General features: G+C 39.7%; 2 protein-coding genes across 2 annotated transcripts; both read left to right on the forward strand.

The window, feature by feature from the left end:
• Positions 1–1,156: 1,156 nt before the first annotated feature.
• On the forward strand, positions 1,157–9,074 carry sfxn5b (sideroflexin 5b; the record flags this gene model as incomplete). Its single annotated transcript, XM_079229250.1, has 14 exons — positions 1,157–1,213; positions 4,483–4,551; positions 4,856–4,933; positions 5,132–5,158; positions 5,273–5,327; positions 5,447–5,472; positions 5,616–5,669; positions 5,926–5,982; positions 6,299–6,364; positions 6,578–6,668; positions 6,965–7,080; positions 7,316–7,401; positions 8,605–8,722; positions 8,997–9,074. The coding sequence occupies 14 exons, from the start codon at positions 1,157–1,159 to the stop codon at positions 9,072–9,074; spliced, it is 978 nt and encodes a 325-aa protein (XP_079085376.1).
• Positions 9,075–11,310: 2,236 nt separating this feature from the next.
• Positions 11,311–21,121, forward strand: smyd5 (SMYD family member 5; the record flags this gene model as incomplete). Its single annotated transcript, XM_079229226.1, has 13 exons — positions 11,311–11,403; positions 12,281–12,389; positions 13,226–13,365; positions 14,869–14,990; positions 15,064–15,133; positions 16,017–16,121; positions 17,226–17,288; positions 18,316–18,386; positions 18,491–18,597; positions 18,767–18,823; positions 18,947–19,041; positions 19,456–19,526; positions 20,594–21,121. The coding sequence occupies 13 exons, from the start codon at positions 11,311–11,313 to the stop codon at positions 20,742–20,744; spliced, it is 1,254 nt and encodes a 417-aa protein (XP_079085352.1). The 3' UTR covers positions 20,745–21,121.
• Positions 21,122–21,336: the final 215 nt, after the last annotated feature.

Consider the following 21,336-nt stretch of genomic DNA (forward strand, 5'->3'; position numbering starts at 1 on the left):
TAAAAGTCTAACTTCAGTAAAAGTAAATATAAGTATAAGCATCAAAGTACTTTAAGTAAAATATATAAAAGTACTCATGCAGAATAGCCAATTTGTTTAATGTATAATATGATTATAATTAGTGAGGCATTAGTGTGTGTATCACTTTAATGTTGCTGCTGGTAAAAGTGGAGCTAATTTATATTTCCTTATACATAACTGGGTAGATTAACCTATAGTAATATATCATCATGTATTATTTGATGATGTGTTGTATTGATAATCCTATATGTGTGAACTCAAGTAATGTACAAGTATACAGTTTAACATGATTCTTCAGTACTGGAGTAAATATTGGTTATTTCCACCACTAAAATATGATTATAAAGGGATGAGTTTATAAATGTGTTAAGCCATGAGAGCGAGCTTCCATGTTGTTGTTGTTGTTTCTTTGGTGTCATGTATAAAATGAGAAATGTGATTAAGGTTTATACTAATGTGAATATTGTGAAGATTTCACAAAGGTATTTCTTATAAATTATGTTAAACTTAGCACAACACACAGTCAATGACATGTGTCACAATGTATGAGAGCAGTACACACAATAGTTATTGTACTCCTTGTTTTCAATCCACATGTGCATTTTCTTATGTTATTGTATATCTCCTCTCTTTAGTTTTATTTTAATATGAAGAAATAAAGAACTAATGCACATTTAATAAACTTTAGTCTATTTAAATAGAAGCAGCATCTTTCCCCGGGGCACTTAATGACAAGAGCATAATGAAAGTGTCCAGTGTGGAGATTAATATTTACGTATATTTGCTCCAGGTTAGTATATATTTCTCTCCCTTTTTGATCAAGAGCACCTGTGCCAGCTTCTGATCGATACCCGGCACAGACCCCCTTCTCCCCTCAGGCCAGTTGGCGCACCCTTAGGTGCGCCAACTGTCATCTCTTCCCAATATCAATCCGAACAGTTACGCAATAGCTTTCCCCTGATCGATTATTTGGGATGTGTAGTCATGCGGTGCAACTTTGCCAGTGTGGACGCAAACGAGGAGACTACACATCCCGGCAGCACGAGCGGCTCACTAGTTACACACCGAACGTAGTTCCCACCGCTTGAAAATCCGTTCATGATTCGGTTCATTAATACATAAATAATTCGGTGTCATGGCGGAATCCGCAGCATGTCCTGCCTTCCAGCTCGGGAGACCCCGATACGAGCAGGTGAGTCTCCTCTCCTCTCCAGTTAAAACGAGCTTTAATGACATTTTGTTCGTCGGTCTCTGAGGGTGAAAACAGCCCGATACTCCGCTCCGGCGGCTCGCACTTTGTAGCGAAAGTTGTCTTTGATGTGCCGTCCCGGTTCTTTGTTATGAAACCGCAGCAACTTTGAACTGGTAATGAACTTCTGCGCTTGATTGGATCCGTTTTCGAGTTCGTTTTCGTTGCACCGGAGGAGAGAATCGTTTATTCGGCGGATTCACGTCGATGTTTGTCATCCCACAGATGACAGATTTCACACCCTTTGCCTCGAAAGATGATATCACTGTTGAGGTCTGCAGACGGACACTGAGACCCTGCGCGGCATTTTAAAGGCACTTTATCACGATTATTATGTACAAATGTTTGTTTATTCATATTTCATATTTTCTATTATTTATTTATTTTTGCCTTCAAGATAGAGATTTCTGATACAATCTGCACATAATTTTTTCATAGAAATCCCACTTCCCACCTTCAAGTTGTTCTCTTCTGCAGATTCACTGTGCATGGCCTCACATGTGATCCAGATTAATGGACTGTCTGTCTTTATCTGAAGCCCATTACTCAATTTTCCATCCTCACTGAATTTGCATTAGTCAGCCCTGAGAGATAATGTGACCTTCACGTTGACTTATTAACAGAGGGGACGCTGGTACATTTACATTTATAAGGCTTCTTAATTCAGAGCCATTTATTAAACAGCACCTCAAAAGTACATTATTCACCGGATGGTTTGCAGAGGTCCATAAACAGATTGTGTCAATAAGTCTCTAAACTTTTTTTTTTTATCTGTGATTGCTTCAACTGATATGAGCTGTCAATGCAACTCGTATGACTCTAAAATGCAGGATGTCAACACAGAAAAAATACTGAAAGGTACCAGAGACGGAAGGAAAACAGCTTATCTTAAATGTTGAGCCCACGGGCTCAGGGGTCGACGGCTCAGTTTGAAGTGAACTGTTCACATTTACTGCTGAGAAGTCAATCAAATAACTACAAAGAGACACAAAACAACCAGAAACCAACTCAAAATGGCCTCATGAGATGATGTTGTGTCTCTTTCAGTCTGGGGTTGTGTTCTTATAGGAGGCTTAAGGGACAATATAACACAGGATGTGGCATGGTTCACAAATTAATAGTTAATTTAGACCCTTTGTCTCATGTGATTCTTGTTGTTCTGAGTTTGTACTCGTGGTTGAATGCACTTATTGTAAGTCACTTTGGATAAAAGCGGCAGCTAAATGTAATGTAAAGCACTTTTTTGCGTTCACCATCATTTTAGGGAAGAGAGTAATTCATTCTTAGTTTCCGGCTCCCTCCTGCTGCTGTGAAGTTGTTTCTTCTAGTCGGAAGTCTCCATCAGAAAACCTTTTAATTTTCCCATCTGAAACCTGGAGTTCATGTCGGGGTGATAAAGGTGCTGTAACACTTTCACTTCCTTGCGTCAAAGCAGTCAGAATTAGGCCAGTGTTTGAATCGGCATTGCTCAGTGTGTCTGTGCTTTCTGCCGCGCTCCGGCTCTGCGAGCCTTGTTGTGTACTCTCCAGGGAGCTGAGGCTCATGCATAATTAAAGCAGGCTCCTCACATGGATCCTCAGTCTACCCCGACTCTTACAAAACAGCACTGCAGCACATATGGCCTGTCAGAGGAGGAGACGTGTGAACGGCAGTGGCAGAAAAGCCAGAGTTATACAGTAGAGATGGTTTATTGACAGTCTTTAGGAGGACTGGCTGTTGTTTCCAGTCTTGTCAATTAGGACTCGATGCTGAACAGATGATTAAAATCCAGAAAGGTTTGTTCCTCTGTCTTTCCACTGTGTTTTCTGCCCTTCATAACTGATTAATGTCTCCGAGGGAAGCTGATTGAAGCTGCCATGTTTTCGCCCATCTGGTTTGCCAAAGAGACTCTTGGCATACATTGCTGTTGGGCCTTTTCAGACTGTTGGCACTCGTAGTTAGCGATTGGCATGCTGATGAAGACAGCCAAGGGAACAGAAAACGGGGCACTTGACCAGCAGCTCCAAGCCTCACTTGGGAAAATGTGTGGGAAATGTAAACTTCCTCAGATTGTGAGCATACAAGTTGATCTCAAAAGGCACATTTCACATTCTCAGTTGTATTGAGTGAGATTGCTCCGTTGTGATAGCACAGACTTTTTAACCCATTTTATTACTTTTGATGATTGGTTGTGTTTTGATATTTTAATAGTCCAGTTTTCCTTATGGCGGCACTTCAAACTATCTGCTTAATCATTTCTCATTAGCATCGCAAAGATTTGTGCATCTGCACATGCTTTACCTTTGGGAACAAAATACTGAGAAGGTCTTTTTTTAACTAATGAGTCAGAGCTCTCAACTGCATCTCATGGTTCTTCATCAAGTGAGTAGAGAAAGAGAGGATTCATAGTCCGGCATGGAAATGTAAACATATGGCAATGGGAGAAATGCATTTATTTGCTTTCGGACAAAGGGGATTGTTTTTTGTTTGTTGCTGACAGTAATTATGAAGCTACAACCAGCAGCAGGTTAGCTTAGCACAATGATCGAAAACAGGGAAACAACCAGCCTGGCTCTGTCTGAAGAAAACAAAATTCACATCGGCCGTTGGATGGTGCTTCATTTCGACTCACGGTTTTCAACATGGAGGCCGGGTCACAAACTTGTATCATTTTCCAACTAAACAGTTCCATAGAATATGTTTCTGAAAATACAGTAATATCATCTTGATTCACATATGATCAGTGCCGCCTTGTTGGAGATTTTGGCCATGAGTTTCTCGAGCTGCTTGACAGCTGCGTCAGACTCCTGGCCTCTGATTGGTTGTTTTTCTTCAGCCGTGGTGGAATCTTGCAAATACCACCAGGAGAACCAAAAGGAGGCAAAGGAACCTGATTTATTCACAGATGATCTGTCTGGATGTAGAGACAGTTTAAGATGATAACACATTAATACAACACATTCATTTTCTATTAGGAGACAATATATTTCTGAAATTATGCCTACAGCCATGTTTATATATAAGACAATAAACCGTGTAACATTATAAATACATAAGTGTAAATTTGCAACAGACAAAGCAACGTTTTAGCATGTTTAAATATGACTGATTTGCAGAGGATGAGTGAAATCATCCATTCCCAGAGGGGAGGATGATCCGCTATTTTGTTTGTATATCGTGCAACAATACTTAATATTCATTAAGAGTTAACTTTGTCATTCTCTCTTCTCAAGGGTTCATTCCTCGGGCGGCTGAGACACTTCATAGACATCATTGACCCCAGCACTCTGTTTGTGTCCGAGGTAATAAGAGCAACCTGTTAAACTGTTGATCTGTGGCTGATAGACGTTTTTACAACATGGTTTCAGTACAAAGTTCGAGCTTCTATCCATCAGAGTATCATAAACTGTCACGGAACAAAGAAATAGTCAGATTTCTAATGGAGCTGCACAACTTTAAACATTTGTAGAGCTTATAGTATATGATAGTGAATTAAACATTTCTGGGGTTTTGATCAAGTTGCGATAAAACAATAAATTGATAAAGCATTTGACAGATTAGAAGACATGCATTCCCGGTCTAATACAGCCACATGTTGTTCTTTAGAAACGATTGAAAGAATGCGTGAAACTGCTTGATGACTACAAACATGGCGCGCTTCCACCGGGAGTTTCTGATCTTCAGGTGAGTTTTTATTCACGCTGATGTGATAGAATGATGCAAAATAGTATGACAACAGGTTGATAAAGATCACAAAGTCACTAAGTCCTGTCTGAAGCTAAACACACAATTATCACAACAAAAAATGAACGTGTCCTAACCAGATATGTAAAATAAAAGCAAACATAAACCTAAAGAATACTCCTCTGCTCACCTGTGCAGCTGTGGGAAGCCCAGAAGGTCAAGCAGGTAAGTGATGTGTCGGGGATACTCGTAAGTAGGCTCAGGTGAAGTTCACCTCCATGCATTCAGGCCTCTGGGCTCCTGGCAGCATGAGGATGATGCCATGCTCTCTGCACGCAGGCCATGATTCATCCTGACACAGGGGAGAAGATCTTCATGCCATTTCGAATGTCAGGTACGACCTCAGATGAAGATCTTTGCTGAAGTTGTTGAACTTACTTCCATTTTGTCCTCATTTCTTCTTTATTTCTTTCTTTTATTTTTTACACTGAACATCATTTCTTCGCTGTGCAGGTTATGTACCATTTGGAACACCGATTGTAAGTCTCATATAAACTATCATACATTTAAAATCATGGCTGTGCAGATGTCCATTTACATGGTCGTGTTTGGGGACAGATGCAATGAGACTTCTGACTTATTTTGCCCCAAAAATAAGCTCTTATCCCCTGGTCTCATCTAGGTCATTGGCCTTCTTCTTCCAAATCAGACTGTGGTGTCTACCATTATATGGCAGGTACTGTAAAAACATCAAACCATTGCATTTATTGTACATTTTGAACATCTGGTAAGTGTACTTGTATTGTGTACATGCATCGCTGGAATAAGAACAGTGTTGTGTTTGCTTCTTTCTGCAAGCTGTTCCTCTATATAGAAACATGTACGCTTGTGAATATCTATCTGTCTATCCATCCTTCCTGCCCTTTCTTTCCCTCATGCCCTCCCTCCATCTGCCTTCTTTCTTTCCTTTGTGCATCCCTTCTTTCCTATAGTGGCTGAACCAGAGTCACAATGCCTGTGTGAACTTTGCCAACCGCAACGCCACAAAGGTGAGAACTATCACCTCTGGATATTCACATCTTTAGTCTCTCAAACACGTCTACAAATATACTATATATATATATATATATATATATATATATATATATATATATATATATATATATATATATATATATATATATATATATATATATATTTATTTATTCTTTTGGCTGCTCTAGATTATTATGGTTTTATATAGTAGAATATCATGTATAGTGTTTTTTAAAGACCATCTTAAGACCTAAAATGCCGATATAAAATACAAGATGCCACTAGAGCGTAAACCAGCTGTGACACAATATTTATTTTCTCCCTCCTCAGCCAACGCCATCATCCAAGTTTCTTCAGGGCTATGTAGGAGCTGTGACCAGCGCTGTTTCTATTGCAGTGAGTGGGTTTCTTGTTCAATGACTTCATCATCCTCTTTCCTTTGTGAATTGTACCTGCACATGAGAGCTGTACGTTTAACGTCTTGAGCTGTTTTGTTTCTGTATGTTTGCTGTATAGCAGTATTTAAAGCATGTAACATACGTTTTGACAAAATGCTAAGTAGGTTTTGATTTCTTTCAGTCTTTTTCAAAGTGTTTTTGTGTTTACTAGGTGGGGCTGAATGTGCTGATTCAGAAAGCCAACAAGCTGAGTCCTGCCACCAGAATGATAATTCAGAGACTTGTCCCCTTCCCAGCTGTAGGTTTGTTTACTCCAGTTATCATCACGTGGCCCTCTGGTGGTCGGAGTCAAAACACCCAAAATCTTTATCTTTATGTTACAAATGAGTCAATTATGTCCAAACATCTAACCTTTCAGAGCTTTGTCCGAGCAATGTAATTTCTGTTATTAGAATATTTATTTTACTGAAGTCTTTTAAGGGTTTTTAGGGTATTCCTACATAAACGTCTCAGGGAATTTCTTCTTTCTCGTCTTCAGCACATGTTCTTGTGGAAATATATGAAACCATAAAAGCTGCCTTTCTCTCCTCGTCCTCAGCTAGTGCAAACATCTGTAACGTGGGCCTGATGAGACACAATGAGCTATCTGAAGGCATTGATGTGTTGGACAACAACGGGAACGTGGTGGGATCCTCCAAAATTGCTGCAAGCCATGTGAGTGTTTTTCTCTTTCGCATACTCCGCTCATTGTGACTCGACTGCACTGAATATGTTCATACACTTACCGCCTCTTAGCGGGATGACGGCTGATGATGGGAAAATGCATCGTTTCTTGCTCGACTGCCGTCACTCAGCACACATCTGATCCCATAAAAGAGAAAATTAAATCCAACTCATTGCAGTATTTTAAATGAAGCGTGTGCACAATGTTCTCATCTTTTCCCCACAGGCGATCATGGAGACCGCCTTCACACGTGTGGTCCTCCCGATGCCGATCTTTGTCCTGCCCCCCATCATCATGTCCTACCTAGAGAGGTTTGTATAGGAACATATAGCTGGCATTTACTTTTAAGATCACTGCTGCTCGTGATATTTGCTTTCATTGTTGATTGACAGATCATTTTAACAATTAATCCATTGGTCTGTAAAATGTGCAATATGTGAGTCTTTTTTTAAATTTATTTTAATGTCTTGTTTTGTACCAAATCCAAAGTACCGTCGACTAACATAAAAGACAAAGACAAGCAGAACATTTTCACATTTGATTGTGATTTTAGTTTTTCATTTTTGCTTCAAATATTTCTTAAAAATCTCAACAACGTACCCTGAAAAGGTTCTAAGTTACTGTTGATATTCAGGTTAACTCAGAGAAAAACAGCAACTAAGAGATCAGTCAGAATGAAGATGGTTCTCAACCCGTCTGGTCACAAACCCATCAGTGATCTTTATATTGATTTTAAAGGCCTTAATATCAGCCTTAAACTATTCATTAAACAGTAAAATAAACGTCATTATTTTATTTAACTGGTTCTTACCCCATCTTGCGACCCCTCAGATATATCTTGCATAACCTTGTGGGGTCCTGGTTCCCAGTTTGGGAACTAGCGGCCAACATGAATAAACATTCTTTAAAAACCGGGTCAGAGGAACTCATGTAAATATACTGAAATATGGTAACTCAGAAATGTAATTCTGCCTTTGAGCATATTTTTAAAGGAAGTTGTGGACAATGAAGCTTTTGATTTTATTCTGCCCTAAAAATGCAAAACACAGTACTTGAATACAACATTACATTTTGTAATTGATCTATTTCACCTCTTTCTTCTCAACCTCATCCTTTCTCTATTGTTCTTATTGCTGTCTGTCTTTAAAGGTCTGGCGGTCTAAATAATGTGTTTATTGAGCCAGAGCCGACATATGTTGTGCCCCCAAGTGCTACTCATATATTCATTCTGCAGGAGGCCACAACGAGAGAGAATGTAAAATGTTCTGCCTCCTATTAAATAACTAAGGAAAAATAAAGTGCAGTCTGACTCATTAAACCCAGAAGTGTGACTTTCACAGAGACAGATTAATCTCATACCCACTAATTGTGTAAAATAGCCCCCCCCCCTCCTTAATTCTGCACGTGTCTTTTCTCCGGGTTCCAAAAATAACTCCCGGCGTTGCAGCAGTCATCTGGGATCGATCCACACCGCAGGCTCACGTTCCCTTTCTTCCCTATCTTGAATTGTGTAGGCTGCGATTCCTGCAGAGCAACCGGCGGTTGCTGCTGCCCGTCCACGGCCTCGTGTGCCTGGTCACCTTCGGCCTCTCGCTGCCTGTGGCCATCAGCCTGTTCCCCCAGATGTCTCAGGTACGGCGAAAATGTCGCTTCAACCGCTCCCACTGCTAATTTGAGGCCAGATGGCAGGAAAAAGAGGGAGCAGCTGTGGAGAAATTCAGATTACACATACACCACTTGACATGCACAGCCCCGGCCCACGAGCTCGTACGCACCTCTTATTCCAGATGTCTCTTCCCACGTGTAATTAAAAGTCAAAATGATTCCCGGAGCTTAAAGTCAGTGCGATGTAGAGCAAAAATGTTTTTTTGACTTTCAGTCTTTGTGCTTTTTTTTTTTTTTGCAGATTGAAGTGTCTTGCCTAGAGCCGGAGATCGCCATGGCAACAGATTGCAAAGTGTTGACCTACAACAAGGGTTTATGATGATGTCGTGGTGAGGGAGAGGAGAGCATGAGGAAGATGGAGATGAGACTGCATTGGGAAATGGCTGTCGGGGAGAAAGTAGCGGGGTTTCTCCTGTCGACAGGTTTGAGAGTCTTTCTGCTGCCCGTAGAGTATCGGCACTAACACAGGGTTGTTTTTTTACTTCACGGTTCTCAAGATCACAGCAATTATTGAGCCAAGGTTTGAAATGAAGTAGCTATGTATATAGACATTATGATATATTTACTGTGAAATCTGTTTTTTAGTATTACTGAAATGATTTTAATATGTGCAAAACGGTGTTTCCCACACACGGCTGCTTTTCATCCGATGACAAAGGGTCTGCAATAACTGGGTCTACAATAACTGACTTGTTCTGGCTCTTCAGCTGGCTCTTAACTCCGTCCGTCTGCTAATTGGTTTGATCAGGTGGTGCACAGTGTTTTTGTTCAAGAGCTTTTAGACTAAACTGGAGCAAAAACAAACACGGTGAGCTGTGAGAAAGTGAATTGTGTCAACAGCTTGTTTGTCCACATTTCAGTCACCGTTAGTTTATCAGATAGCATTTGATTTATCTTTATTTGAAGCCCAAATCTCCTAAATCGGCGGTTTTCAATTCTTTTTTTTATCTTGTGATCCATTTAAAAAAAAAAATAGTAAATAAAGAAATAATATAATATCATGCCGCTAAAATGTTGATTTAGTTAATTATCCCGTAGATAAATCTTTGCCACCCCAAGATTAGAACATTCTCCTAAATCTACAATTCTGCATCTCTTTCTGAGTTTGAGGCATCTGTTAGAGCATGATGGCCAATACTGGATTTCTGAAGCTGATGACAAATACAAAATATAAGACAACATTAACTTCCTTAAATAAATACATAAAGATCATTAAAACAATTTAACTAAAGAATTTTGACAATGAACAAACCCATCACTGCCCTCTGCTGAATAAAAGACAGCAACCATGTTGGGAATTACTTTTGGCCTTCCTGTACTACAATTCCTTGTAAAACAAAAATGCTGATCCTGACACATCTACAATAAGCTGCTAACGACTGATATACAGTATATCAGGTCTTGGGTCTGTTTTGTATTGTATTGGAGACAGTTGACAAAAAGAAACACTGCACCAGATACAACATTTCTATTTATCACGAGACGGAAGAGAAACTGCACTAATCTGTAGCTGCACTGATTATTCTGTAAATGTCTATGGGAGCACGTGGAGACTGTACTGTAGATGTATAATAGTTTACACTCTGTTCATCACGCGACTCTAACCTCAATAATGTGAAACAACACACAGAATTGTACTCTGGACATTTTGTTTAATAACCAAACACTGTACACTAACTTTCTTTCCTAAATTGTTGGAAGGACATGTGACTCGACTGTTTCTATTACTACTACTGTACTCCTAATGCTTTATTTGTACAATATTTTAAATATAAAAGTAGAAGCAAAATATTATACTACTTATTATGAACTAAGTATTTTTAATTATTTGTATAATAATTCTACTTCAAGTTTATTAAATGTTTGCTAGTCAAACAATGTAAAATGTGAATCTATATCATCTAAAAAAATAAATAATAACTACTATCTCCCCATTCACTGGTTTTTGGTTGAACATTTTATTTCCAGACATTTCCGAGTATGTAAGCTGTACATTTTGCTTCAGCTGTTTAGTGTTGTTACTTTTCATTGGGGCTTTTCAACAAGGATCTTTTCAGAGCTTTTTTCACCTTGAAGTAATGTCCCCTGGGGATTCAGAAAATGTTCACCATTTTAAAAAAATGAATGAAGCAATTAATCAAGAAAATAATCAAATCAAAATAACAAAATATAATATATTTTAGCTGGCAGCTGGAACCAGTAAAGGCAAAAGTAATGATTAGTGCATATACATACATGCATGTAATAAGAGATTTACTCCATTCTAGATCCTTCTCTGCTAAATTAGCACATGTGTGAATGTTTATTGAGTATCTTGAATATATTTATGGCAGTTCTGGAGCTAGTGATTGTATATGTACTCTGGTATTTGTATTTCAAGTGTACTCGTAGTCTAACTCGCCTCCAATAAATCAATTAGCTTCCAGTGTTGATCTGCGAGAGACCCGCAGTTCACGTGTTGACCGCCAGAGGTCGCTGCTGCGCCGATGCGGAAGATAAGACGTCAGAGTCGGTCAGAGTCAGTCAGAGTTGAAAGGGAAGAGGTCGAAAGAAACATGGCTGCTCCCGTGGATGACATGTTTTCCTTCTGCGTGGACCCCGGCAAAGTCTCCAGCAGCGTGGATGTTAGCTTTATAAACAACGTGAAGGTAAGGCGGCTTGGCGCTGGTCGGACTAAAGACACGCACACAGGTCTGGGGCTTTAAATCGCTCCGTGGCCGAGATGCGGAGGACGCATGTCGGCTGTCGGTGTGGACTACAGCTGGGCAGAGCAGAGCCTGATGGGCTCTCAGAGGGCTGCAGCAGCCGGACTGGCTCATGAAAGAATGTCTGAGGGGATCCGACGATAGTCGATATGTTGGTGTCCCAAACTAGCAGTTAGTACAGTCTGCTGTGGTCATTTCAACTCAACGTGTGCACGCTAAGGAGCCACATCCACCATTGTACTCTATTAAACTTACTGTGGTGTGCATGGAGCATGCAACTTTGTTGCGTCATTGCACCCAGGCATGATGCATGGAGGGGTCAACGAGCTCACGAAGCAAGAAGAATTTAAATCATTCAATTTAGCTTCAGTTTTAAGATGAGGTTTTTGTTGGAGGGCAGAGCGAAAACTGTAGTTTGCCAGCTAATTCATGTCAGAATAAACCAATAAATATGGCGTTGGCATTGAAATGAAGCAGCTGGTGTACCTAAGCCTCGAGACAAAATCTCATTATTTCACTCAGAGCTGTCCACTGTAATCTCTGCTGATGATAAATCCATTCAGCCACATGCATAATGTATATTAGTTACAGGGTCGCAGGAACCCTCCACTTACAACACTTTCAAACCTGTGATAATATGAGCAAGCAAATAAATGCTGAGGTGCTTATGAGCTAAAAGATAAAGTTATACATCTGTGAGTACATTTCTATCTTTGATACTTTGTGAGAAGAGATTCCGCTCCAGGTGGGTTTAAATGAAGACCGCTGTGTTTTCAAAGATTGGTGCACAACAGAAATGTGTTTGTTTTACATGTTTCAGGGCAAGGGTCTCTTTGCCAAAAAGAGCATCAAGAAGGGAGACGCCATCTTTCTTGAGCGGCCGCTGGTCTCTGCTCAGTTCCAGTGGAATGCTTTGTATAAATACAGAGGTGAGATGTCGACTGTATTTTAACACACACGAAACCCCTCTTTAGTAGAGTAACATGTTGGTCAGCTATGCAAATTTCGGACTTCAGAAACCGAGTAGGTTTTTTCACACACGAGGAGATTCCCTTGGTGCATATTATGAACAGAATAGATAGAACAATATTCAAGTAAGTGACTGAAACAGTCAACACTCATACAAAAATCAATAAAAAGACAATAAAAATATAAGTCTGTTTGGAAAAATGAAGAGCTGAACAGTTGTGTGCAGTAATGTTTGTTCACAGTAATATAGAGTCTAAAGAATATGTGCAATTATGGATGGAGATTATTATCCAAAAGATGTGGAGACTTTACGATGTCAAGCATCTATGAGGCGGGATGGGAGGCCTTGTTGTTGAGGCCAGCTGCAGACCATTTGTTTTATACGACGTGAGGTTTCGGGCCTGCATGTAGACCTCAGGGTCCGAGAGGCGGTCAGGTCCTGGAGAGCTACATATACAGAGAGCTACTTCCTGGACTTCTTCCTTTTTTAGATTACTTTTTGGAATTTTGCCATCATTGGCGATCCGACAGTGTGGAGAGACAAGACACATGGGGACAAGGGAGACGTGGCACCCATTTTTTAAGTGCATCTTGCGTTAAATAACCAGGAATGTTGCATTAATAATGTTTAAAAATATATTCTTGACATTCTTTTTTTTTTTTACCAGATTTGGCAAATACCGTCTTAATCTGGGATTTAGGGGGGCGTTTTTTTGTAGGATTAAACCAACAGGGTCTGCAGTAATGCTTTACCTGCGCTCATCCGCTCCACTCTTGCCCTGTTCTCCTTTCGCAGCCTGTGAGTACTGCTTACGCGCTCTGGAGACGGCGGAGGAGAATGCGAGGAGACTCAGCGGCATCCCTGGACTCAGCCTTCCTTATCCGGAGCTCTGCCGTGTTCGACCAGAGCTGCACCAGGGCTGCCCTCAGTGCCAGGTCAGTCCACACAGGATATGCTGATGATTTGACTGACGATGGCTTTGGAAAGACTAAACGTTTTCTGTAGAAGTATTGATCTTAAGCCGGCTGTTCTTTCGAATGGTTGGAAAATATCTAGAGGTCAGCGTTGGTATTATGGATCAGGAAGCCACTCTTTTTTTAATTTTAATTTTTTAATTTTTTTTTATTAACCAAAGTAAAAACAACAACTGTTTATCCGTGGCGGTTCCTTCAGACACGATTTAACTGCTGCAAAGTGTTTTGAATTCGGGTGAGTGATTTAAATGATATTAATGACTTGAATATTAGCTACAGTTACAAAGTGCTGCAAAAAGACACGGTACAATAAACCCCACTTAATTTAAATTAGAATGAACAAACTGGTAAGGAAGGCCAGCAGCGTACTGGGGCGTCCTCTGGATACTGTGGAGGTGGTGGGAGACAGGAGGATGATGGCTAAGCTCTCATCCCTTATGATCCACGCCTCCCACCCCATGCAGGACACACTTCATCCCCGGTATGTGAAGGAGAGGCACCGCAAGTCCTTCCTTCCTGCTGCTGTCAGGCTGCACAACCAGCTGAGCTCACAGTAGACCACAAAACACTTAATAACACTTTAATCACTTTGGCCACATTTATTACGTCCAACTGGTGCAATATAAATATTTTTTTATATACTTTTTATTCCGTCTGTATATTTAATATTGCTATTGTGGACTATTTTTCTTCTTTACTGCTTTTACTGTTTATTTATATTACTTGATTTGTATTTACTATGTGTCTCTGCTGCTGTAATCCTGCAATTTCCCCACTGTGGGACTAATAAAGGATTATCTTATTTTATCTTATAAATACAATTTAAAAAAAGAACAAATGCAGTAAAAGCACAGAATTCAACTAAAGTAACATGTTTTTAGGATATATTTAAACACATAAAATGAATACCCCTCATTCCTTCTCAAGTATTACCTTCTCTGTATGAAGCTCTATGAACTCTATTTTAAAACATCCATTAAGATGTCCTAGATTTAGTCTATTTAAATACAAATACAATACTTGCAATCCAAAATGGATTGCAAGTATTGTATGGGTAAAAGAAGCCATGGTATTTTCAAAAATTCAGTTACTGTTGATACTGCTCTGAGGTGAAAAGCTCTCAAACATTTGTCCTTGCAGTCATTTGAAAAAAGAAAAAAATCATTCTAAAATACAGATAAAAAAATGTGTGGAGGTTTTTCCAGTCAGCTTTATTATAACTACACATCCCAATACTTTTCTGAGATGTTTAATAAACTGTACAACTCACTTCTTGATCACAGTCACTCACAATAGTTGCTACTAGGCGATGAAGACCTGGGGGTTCAGTTAGTGATGAAAGAAACTGGGCTGTATGTCAGGGACGTTTTAAATACACTTCCTTAATATATTCAAACCTGTCACTTGAAAGGATTTGCATTCATTTTCAGTGTTTTTTTTTAAATTATTTTGTTACCTTTGCAGGTGATGTACTGCAGCAGCGAGTGTCGACAAGCTGCAGCAGATCAGTACCATCGAGCTCTGTGTTTGGGCTCCTCTCAGGACGATCCAGACCATCCCATCAACAAGCTTAAAGATGCATGGAGGTGAGAGGGCATTTAATGCAGATTTTCTATTAAATAATGTAATTCACTCAATGAAGACTTGTCTTCTCCTCAGGAGTATGCATTATCCCCCAGAGACCTCCAGCATCATGCTTATGGCCAGAATGGTAGCTGCTGTCAAACAAGTGAGTCTGTATTTATACCCAACAATTCAGAAGATAAAAGTAAACAATGTGTGGTTGGATTCATTCTGGTGTGTACTAGTCTTATTAGAGATATGATACAAACACCTTGCCGGAAAAGGACATGACGTGCAGCATTACATTTAGATTATTAGCGCCCACTCCACATTTTGATGGTTGTTAAACATAGCTTGAAATTAACTTTGCCATACAGAAGAAAGCTGGACGTAAAAATCATTTTTGGAAGGTGACAACCTGGTTTTTAATAGACTTTGCTGTCATTCAGGCAACTTCCAGTAAACAAAACACGATGTGATGCACATATTCATTTGACAACTTGAATATGCACAATATGAAAGGTGTTGCTTGTTGTGATGAACCCAAAAACCTCTACAGTTATTTACCATCTTGGAGATCATGGCTTTTAACTTTATTGCTTTGGTTCCATCTCACTGCTCTCTTCAACCTTTCCTCCAACAGCTCTCTGATAAACTCACCACACGCTCCCTGCTTAGCACCTTACAGCAGACACACAGTTTGCGACTAGCTGTAAATAGGCTACAGTTTGCTAACAAGTTTCCCATAACAACTTTATAAGGTGGTGGTGTGAGAGTGTTGTGTTTGCTGCCAAAATGTGATCAAAAAGATGCCATTTCTGATTTTAATTTTCACTGTGAATTCAGAAAGAAGATGAAGATGAGAACAAAGCTTGAAATAATACAGTCCAAAGTGAAAAGCTACAAATGGCTTCCTTGGTGGAGACACCACAAGGAGTTTAGTTTTTCAAAAGAGGCATTGAAACATTATGCATGTGTCCCAGAGTTATACTGAATACTAAAAATGAAATGCATGTTTGTTATTCATATTTATTGGTTATGTCATACAGGCCAAAGACAAAGCACACTGGCAGAAGCTGTTTTCACACTTCTGCAGCCGGACGGGTAACGAGGAAGAGGAGATCGCCCATAAGCTCCTGGGAGAGAAGTTCAGAGTAAGTTACCATCAAATTACGAGGAGGTGCAGAATGTTTACCATGTCAGAAGAATTTCACAGTATGCCATGAAAACAATCTTTAAACTGTCAGTGTAATATGTCATGTAAAAAATTGTAGTAAAGTACGTCATAAAAGATGTCACAGTATACAAATCAGTCGTAAAGACCGTCATAGCATAGTTTGTCATAAAGTTAGTCATAAAAACAGTCATCAACATATCATAAAAAGTAATCGTACAGTCCGGCCATAGTATGATGTTAAAAAGCCAGTGTATCTTTCTAGTGATAAAAATAAAAGTAAAGTAAATGATGCGATACTAATGCGATATAAGGTCATACAATGTAATGAAAAAGTCAGTGTTATTAGAAATATTATGTCATAAAATTCAGATTTTGCGTGTCAGAGAAGTCAGTCATTGTATATGTTGAAAATATTCATTAAAAAAAAATTCATAGTGTAAATAGCATGATGAAAAGTCATTAAAAAGGTCATACAATAAAATGTGAAAATTATGTTGAAAAAAATCTAATATAGCATGTAGAAAAAAAGTCTTAAAATGGCCATATAGTGTTGTATGTTATCAGAAGAAGAGTCATAGTACTGTTAGCCTTTAAAATGTCATACAATAAGTAAAATGTAACAAATACAAAGAAGCATCTTGGATCTCAGGCTCCCTCCAACAATGCTCACTCAATATGTTTAAAAGAAGTAATCATACGAGTAAAAAAAAAATTGATAAAATATAACACATAAGATGGGGAAAAAAATTATATAACAAATATACAAAAAAATTCACAAAGGCCATAGTATGCCCTAAACAAATATATATTTTTATTATACCATAAGTCGCAGTACAGTATGCAATACAAATGTAATAAAAGTCATAGTATAATATGTCATAAAAATGTAGTAGTAGTAAGGTCTGGCAGTTCAAAGATAATGTCATGCTCTAATGCTAATTAGTCGTTTATGGCTCAATAAGCAAAGCGTGTCGCTCCCTCCTGAAAGAGGTTTAATTCCCACTGTGGCTGTCTATGCTGACGATGTTTGTTTTCTGTTATGTAAAGTGTCATTTTAATCCGCCTGACATTGTTTCTGTAGGGGCAGCTGGCTTTGCTACAGAGCCTTTTTAAAGCAGCACTTCATGACGATCATCTGAGTCGGGTGAGAATGAACATTCTGAAAGCATCCACATGTCTCCATGTTTCCCCCATACGTCTTACCAAATGGCTTTAGCTTAAGTGTCTGACAATTCATTTCTTGATTAAATGAATAGTCTGACCTTTTAGGAAATGCACTTTCTTGTTTTGAGTAGGATCACCTTTCTCTTTTCATGACGCTGCAGCTGGTTAGCTTAGCATAAAGACTGGAAATGTCTGGGAATCCGTTAGCCTCACCCTGTCCAAAGGTAAAAAGCTGGAGCCACCAGACAACCTCAGGCACATAATCATAACATAACTTGTATTATTTAATTTTATTAAATATCTTCTATGTAACTGCCACAACCAAATATATATCCTATCCTAATCCCACATAAAACAGCTGGTTAGCACCTCAGTGCTTGACAAAGGCTGTATACAGTATACTAAGATAGCGGTTGCCTGGCTTTGGCTTCATATTACTACAAATGTCAAACTATTACTTTTAAATTAATGAGTAATTAATAATTTGGTCTTGAGAAAGGAAAACGTTAAACAATGGCCATCTTAACATCTGTTGCGCAAGACTAATTTAAATTGCTTGTTTTCAGAATCAACTTTTGTGTGTGTGTGTGTGTGTGTGTGTGTGTGTGTGTGTGTGTGTAACACATGCATGGAATTTGACTCTGGTTACACTTCTCTTCGTACCTATTTACATATTGTATACAAATAAGAGAAATATATATATATAAATATAAAAAGACATTAAGGACAACAGAGTAGAACACAGAGATTAAGCATTAACATTTAACTAATATGTGCTCTATATATAATATATATTATATAATATAATTATTGCAGAAAGGTGTTAATAGTGCAAGTAGTGTGACTAATGGTCCAAACTAAAAAGCTCTTCAGTAAACTTAAAGCGCAAGTTCATCTTAAAAGAGTATAACAGTTAACGACGAATCAATTGTTTAACATTTTTGCAAATCATGTGCGTGTTTGATGATTTTCCGACATGGATCAGTAAAGATTCGATTGCTTTGCAGTGGTTTGTCCCCGAGGGTTTCCGCTCTCTGTTCGCTCTTGTGGGAACCAACGGACAAGGCATCGGCACGAGGTAAACACTCGCTGCTCTCGTCCTTCCCTTTTTAGCTCTGGATCTGAGTTCGGCTCCAGTAACGCTCTCTCTCTCTCTCCCTCTGCTCTTATTGTTCTGCTCAGCTCTTTGAGTCAGTGGGTTCACGCCTGTGATGCACTTGAGCTTTCTGCCCAGCAGAAGGAGCAATTGGACTCTTTTATCGACCAGCTATACAAGGACGTCGAGAAAGGTCACAGTTTTATCTCGCTCTTGCAGTCATTTTTGATGTAAATTATTGTTTTGTCGAAGTGTTTATTATCGTCTGTGTCGACCCAATGCATTGCTGAAGGTATTATGTAATCTGTTTTAGATCTCAACAATGGCCAGAAATTTGCATCACTTGTGTCTTATCTCTGTAGAAACGGGAGACTTCCTAAACTGTGAGGGCTCTGGACTGTTTCTGCTTCAAAGCTCATGTAAGTGCAGATGATGTCCATGTTGTGAGCGCTGTCACTTCAGTTCAAAGCCACCGTTACTCTGATCCAGAGACCGCCCAATGACCCCCACCCTTTTGTTTCTGTCTTCTTTGACCCCTGCAGGTAACCACAGCTGCATACCCAACGCAGAGGCGTCCTTCCCCGACAACAATTTCCTGCTTCAGCTCAGCGCCCTTAGTGACATCAACCCAGGAGAGGTCAGCTGACACGTCTGGGTTTGGAGTGATAAATTCTGGCCCGGGATAGACGGCACAGAACATCCCTCTCTAGCTTTGTGTGCTCCCTTGTCAGCTGGTATTAGAAGGCTGAGACTTTGAGGATTGGAGTTGGTTTGTCAAGCTGTCAGAAAGATTGAGAAGCCTTACATCTGCGTGGCACAGTAATGTCACAGCAGCCGTGCTACTTTCACAGCAAAGCTCCCCTTTGAGAACTCCCAAAGACAGGAGTGCTTTGTGTAATATTCCACTCGTAGAAAGATGGAAGGACACAGTGACTTCCTGCCCGATGGGGGTGGGGGGGGGACTTATTTTTGCCATTTGAAAAATTCCAGTGATCTTGTATAGTATTGCTGATTGTTCAGCCAGTTCAACTGTGTTTTCTTCCATTCTCAGGAGATCTGCATCAGTTATTTGGACTGCTGTCAGCGGGACCGAAGCCGTCATAGCAGACACAAAGTTCTGAGGTAAGAATCTGTGATCCCTCAGACGATTCACTTGAGCAGAGTCATGCTGTTACAAAGTCCACCCGGATCAATACAAAGCTTCCAGGCAGTGATGCGGTAGGAATGAGGCAGGGATGCTCTGGGTCTGATGGCTCCTCATTGGTCAAGCCAAGTCTATTTTTATTGTACATTTAAATAACAACAAAAAGATGTATATAATGTGAATGATCAAAGAAAACCACACAAGGTATTATAGGCCCTTTATCATGCAAGTAACCATATATAGTCATTTCCCTCACTAAGTATTTCAATGAGTGCCCTATAAAGGGTTTTAAATGAATAGAATACTGATAAGATCTTATCACAAACGAGGTAAAAATACTAAAGCGTGGTCAGCTATGTCTTCATGATGGTAAATAAGGGGCTCAGACAAAGAGATGGGTCTTTAGACAAGTTTCCAATGAACTGGGCAAATCTAATTTAGACTATTCCACAGTCCTTTAACTGGGTGCTTGGCATGGAGAGCAGTACTTTGCCACCTGATCTTAAAGGAGGGAGGTGTTACCAAGTACAAGTCCAGCTAGTGCTTAAAAGAAACACCAAATAATCTTAAAATCAATTCAGTATTTTATATTGCATACAACTCGTGAAAAGAGGCCAGTACAGGGGAGGTGTGTTCTTTCTTCCTGGGACCAGTGAGGAGTGCTGCTGCTGCATTTTGAACAAGCTGCAGGCGAGAGGGGGCTAACTGACTTATTCCTGCACAGAGAGAGTTGCAGTAGTCGAGGCGAGAGGAAATCTCAACATGATGTCAATCCATTTTTAGATTACACCCCAACGCTCAGTGGGGCATGTTTGTTTTGAACACGTCTGCGATGTGTATGTCTTTCTCTCCGCCTTGAGACCGTGCAGATGCAATCCAGGTGGTTGCTGTAAACGAAGACTAATATGTATGAGCACCCACTGAATGAAAAGTATTAAACACTCATTTGTTCCGGTGTGACGCATCAGATTTTCTGAACAGCCGAGTTAATTTCAGCTCTTGTTAGAGGTGCAACAATGTGACTGGCGGAACATTTCCTTCCCAGGGAGAACTACCTGTTCGTCTGCTCGTGTCCAAAGTGCATCTCCCAGATGGATGAGCTGGACGTGACATCAGAGGAGGAAGACGAAGACGAAGGCGAGGCAGAAGGTGAAGCAGAGGGGGATGAGATGGAAGATGAGATGACAGATGTCTGAGGAGAGACTTGCCCATATTGTTCCCGGACGTTCCCTTTCCTGCCACCACGCAAGCAACCATGAAGCCCGAGGAATAAAGACCAGTTCAACCCACGATCTGCATTTCACCAGAACTGTCCAAATGTGTGGCAAGATTTATTAACAGTTACCGACACGTCACTCATTCTTTGTCTTGTTTTGGGGATCAGCCACAACAAAAAAATGTATTTCAGTATTAGGACAGTGGTGTTTTTTGCTGTACTTCAACACACTGGGTGGTTTGAAATAAAAACGAAGGCTGATTTTCAACATCTCTAAAACATTCACTAAATGTGAATGTAAACACCTTTTTAAATTTACATTAATAATGATTTGACTTTGCCTTAATAAATAGATAAACACCCCATGAAAACCTTCTGCTTGACTGGTCACACATCTCACCTCGATGCAGTGATGTCCAGGTGTATTATAATACACCTGGACATCACTGTGTTTAGTTACAGATGCATCAAAGCATATTTCTGACAACACCTGGCAGTCAAAGGTAAAACAAAATTTAATTTAAACTGGAGGCGGCAAGTAAACAGTATAAATATTTTTAACAGCTCACTGC

Source organism: Taurulus bubalis (assembly GCF_910589615.1).
Source record: "Taurulus bubalis genome assembly, chromosome: 13".
In the NCBI taxonomy this organism is placed as follows: Eukaryota; Metazoa; Chordata; class Actinopteri; order Perciformes; family Cottidae; genus Taurulus; species Taurulus bubalis.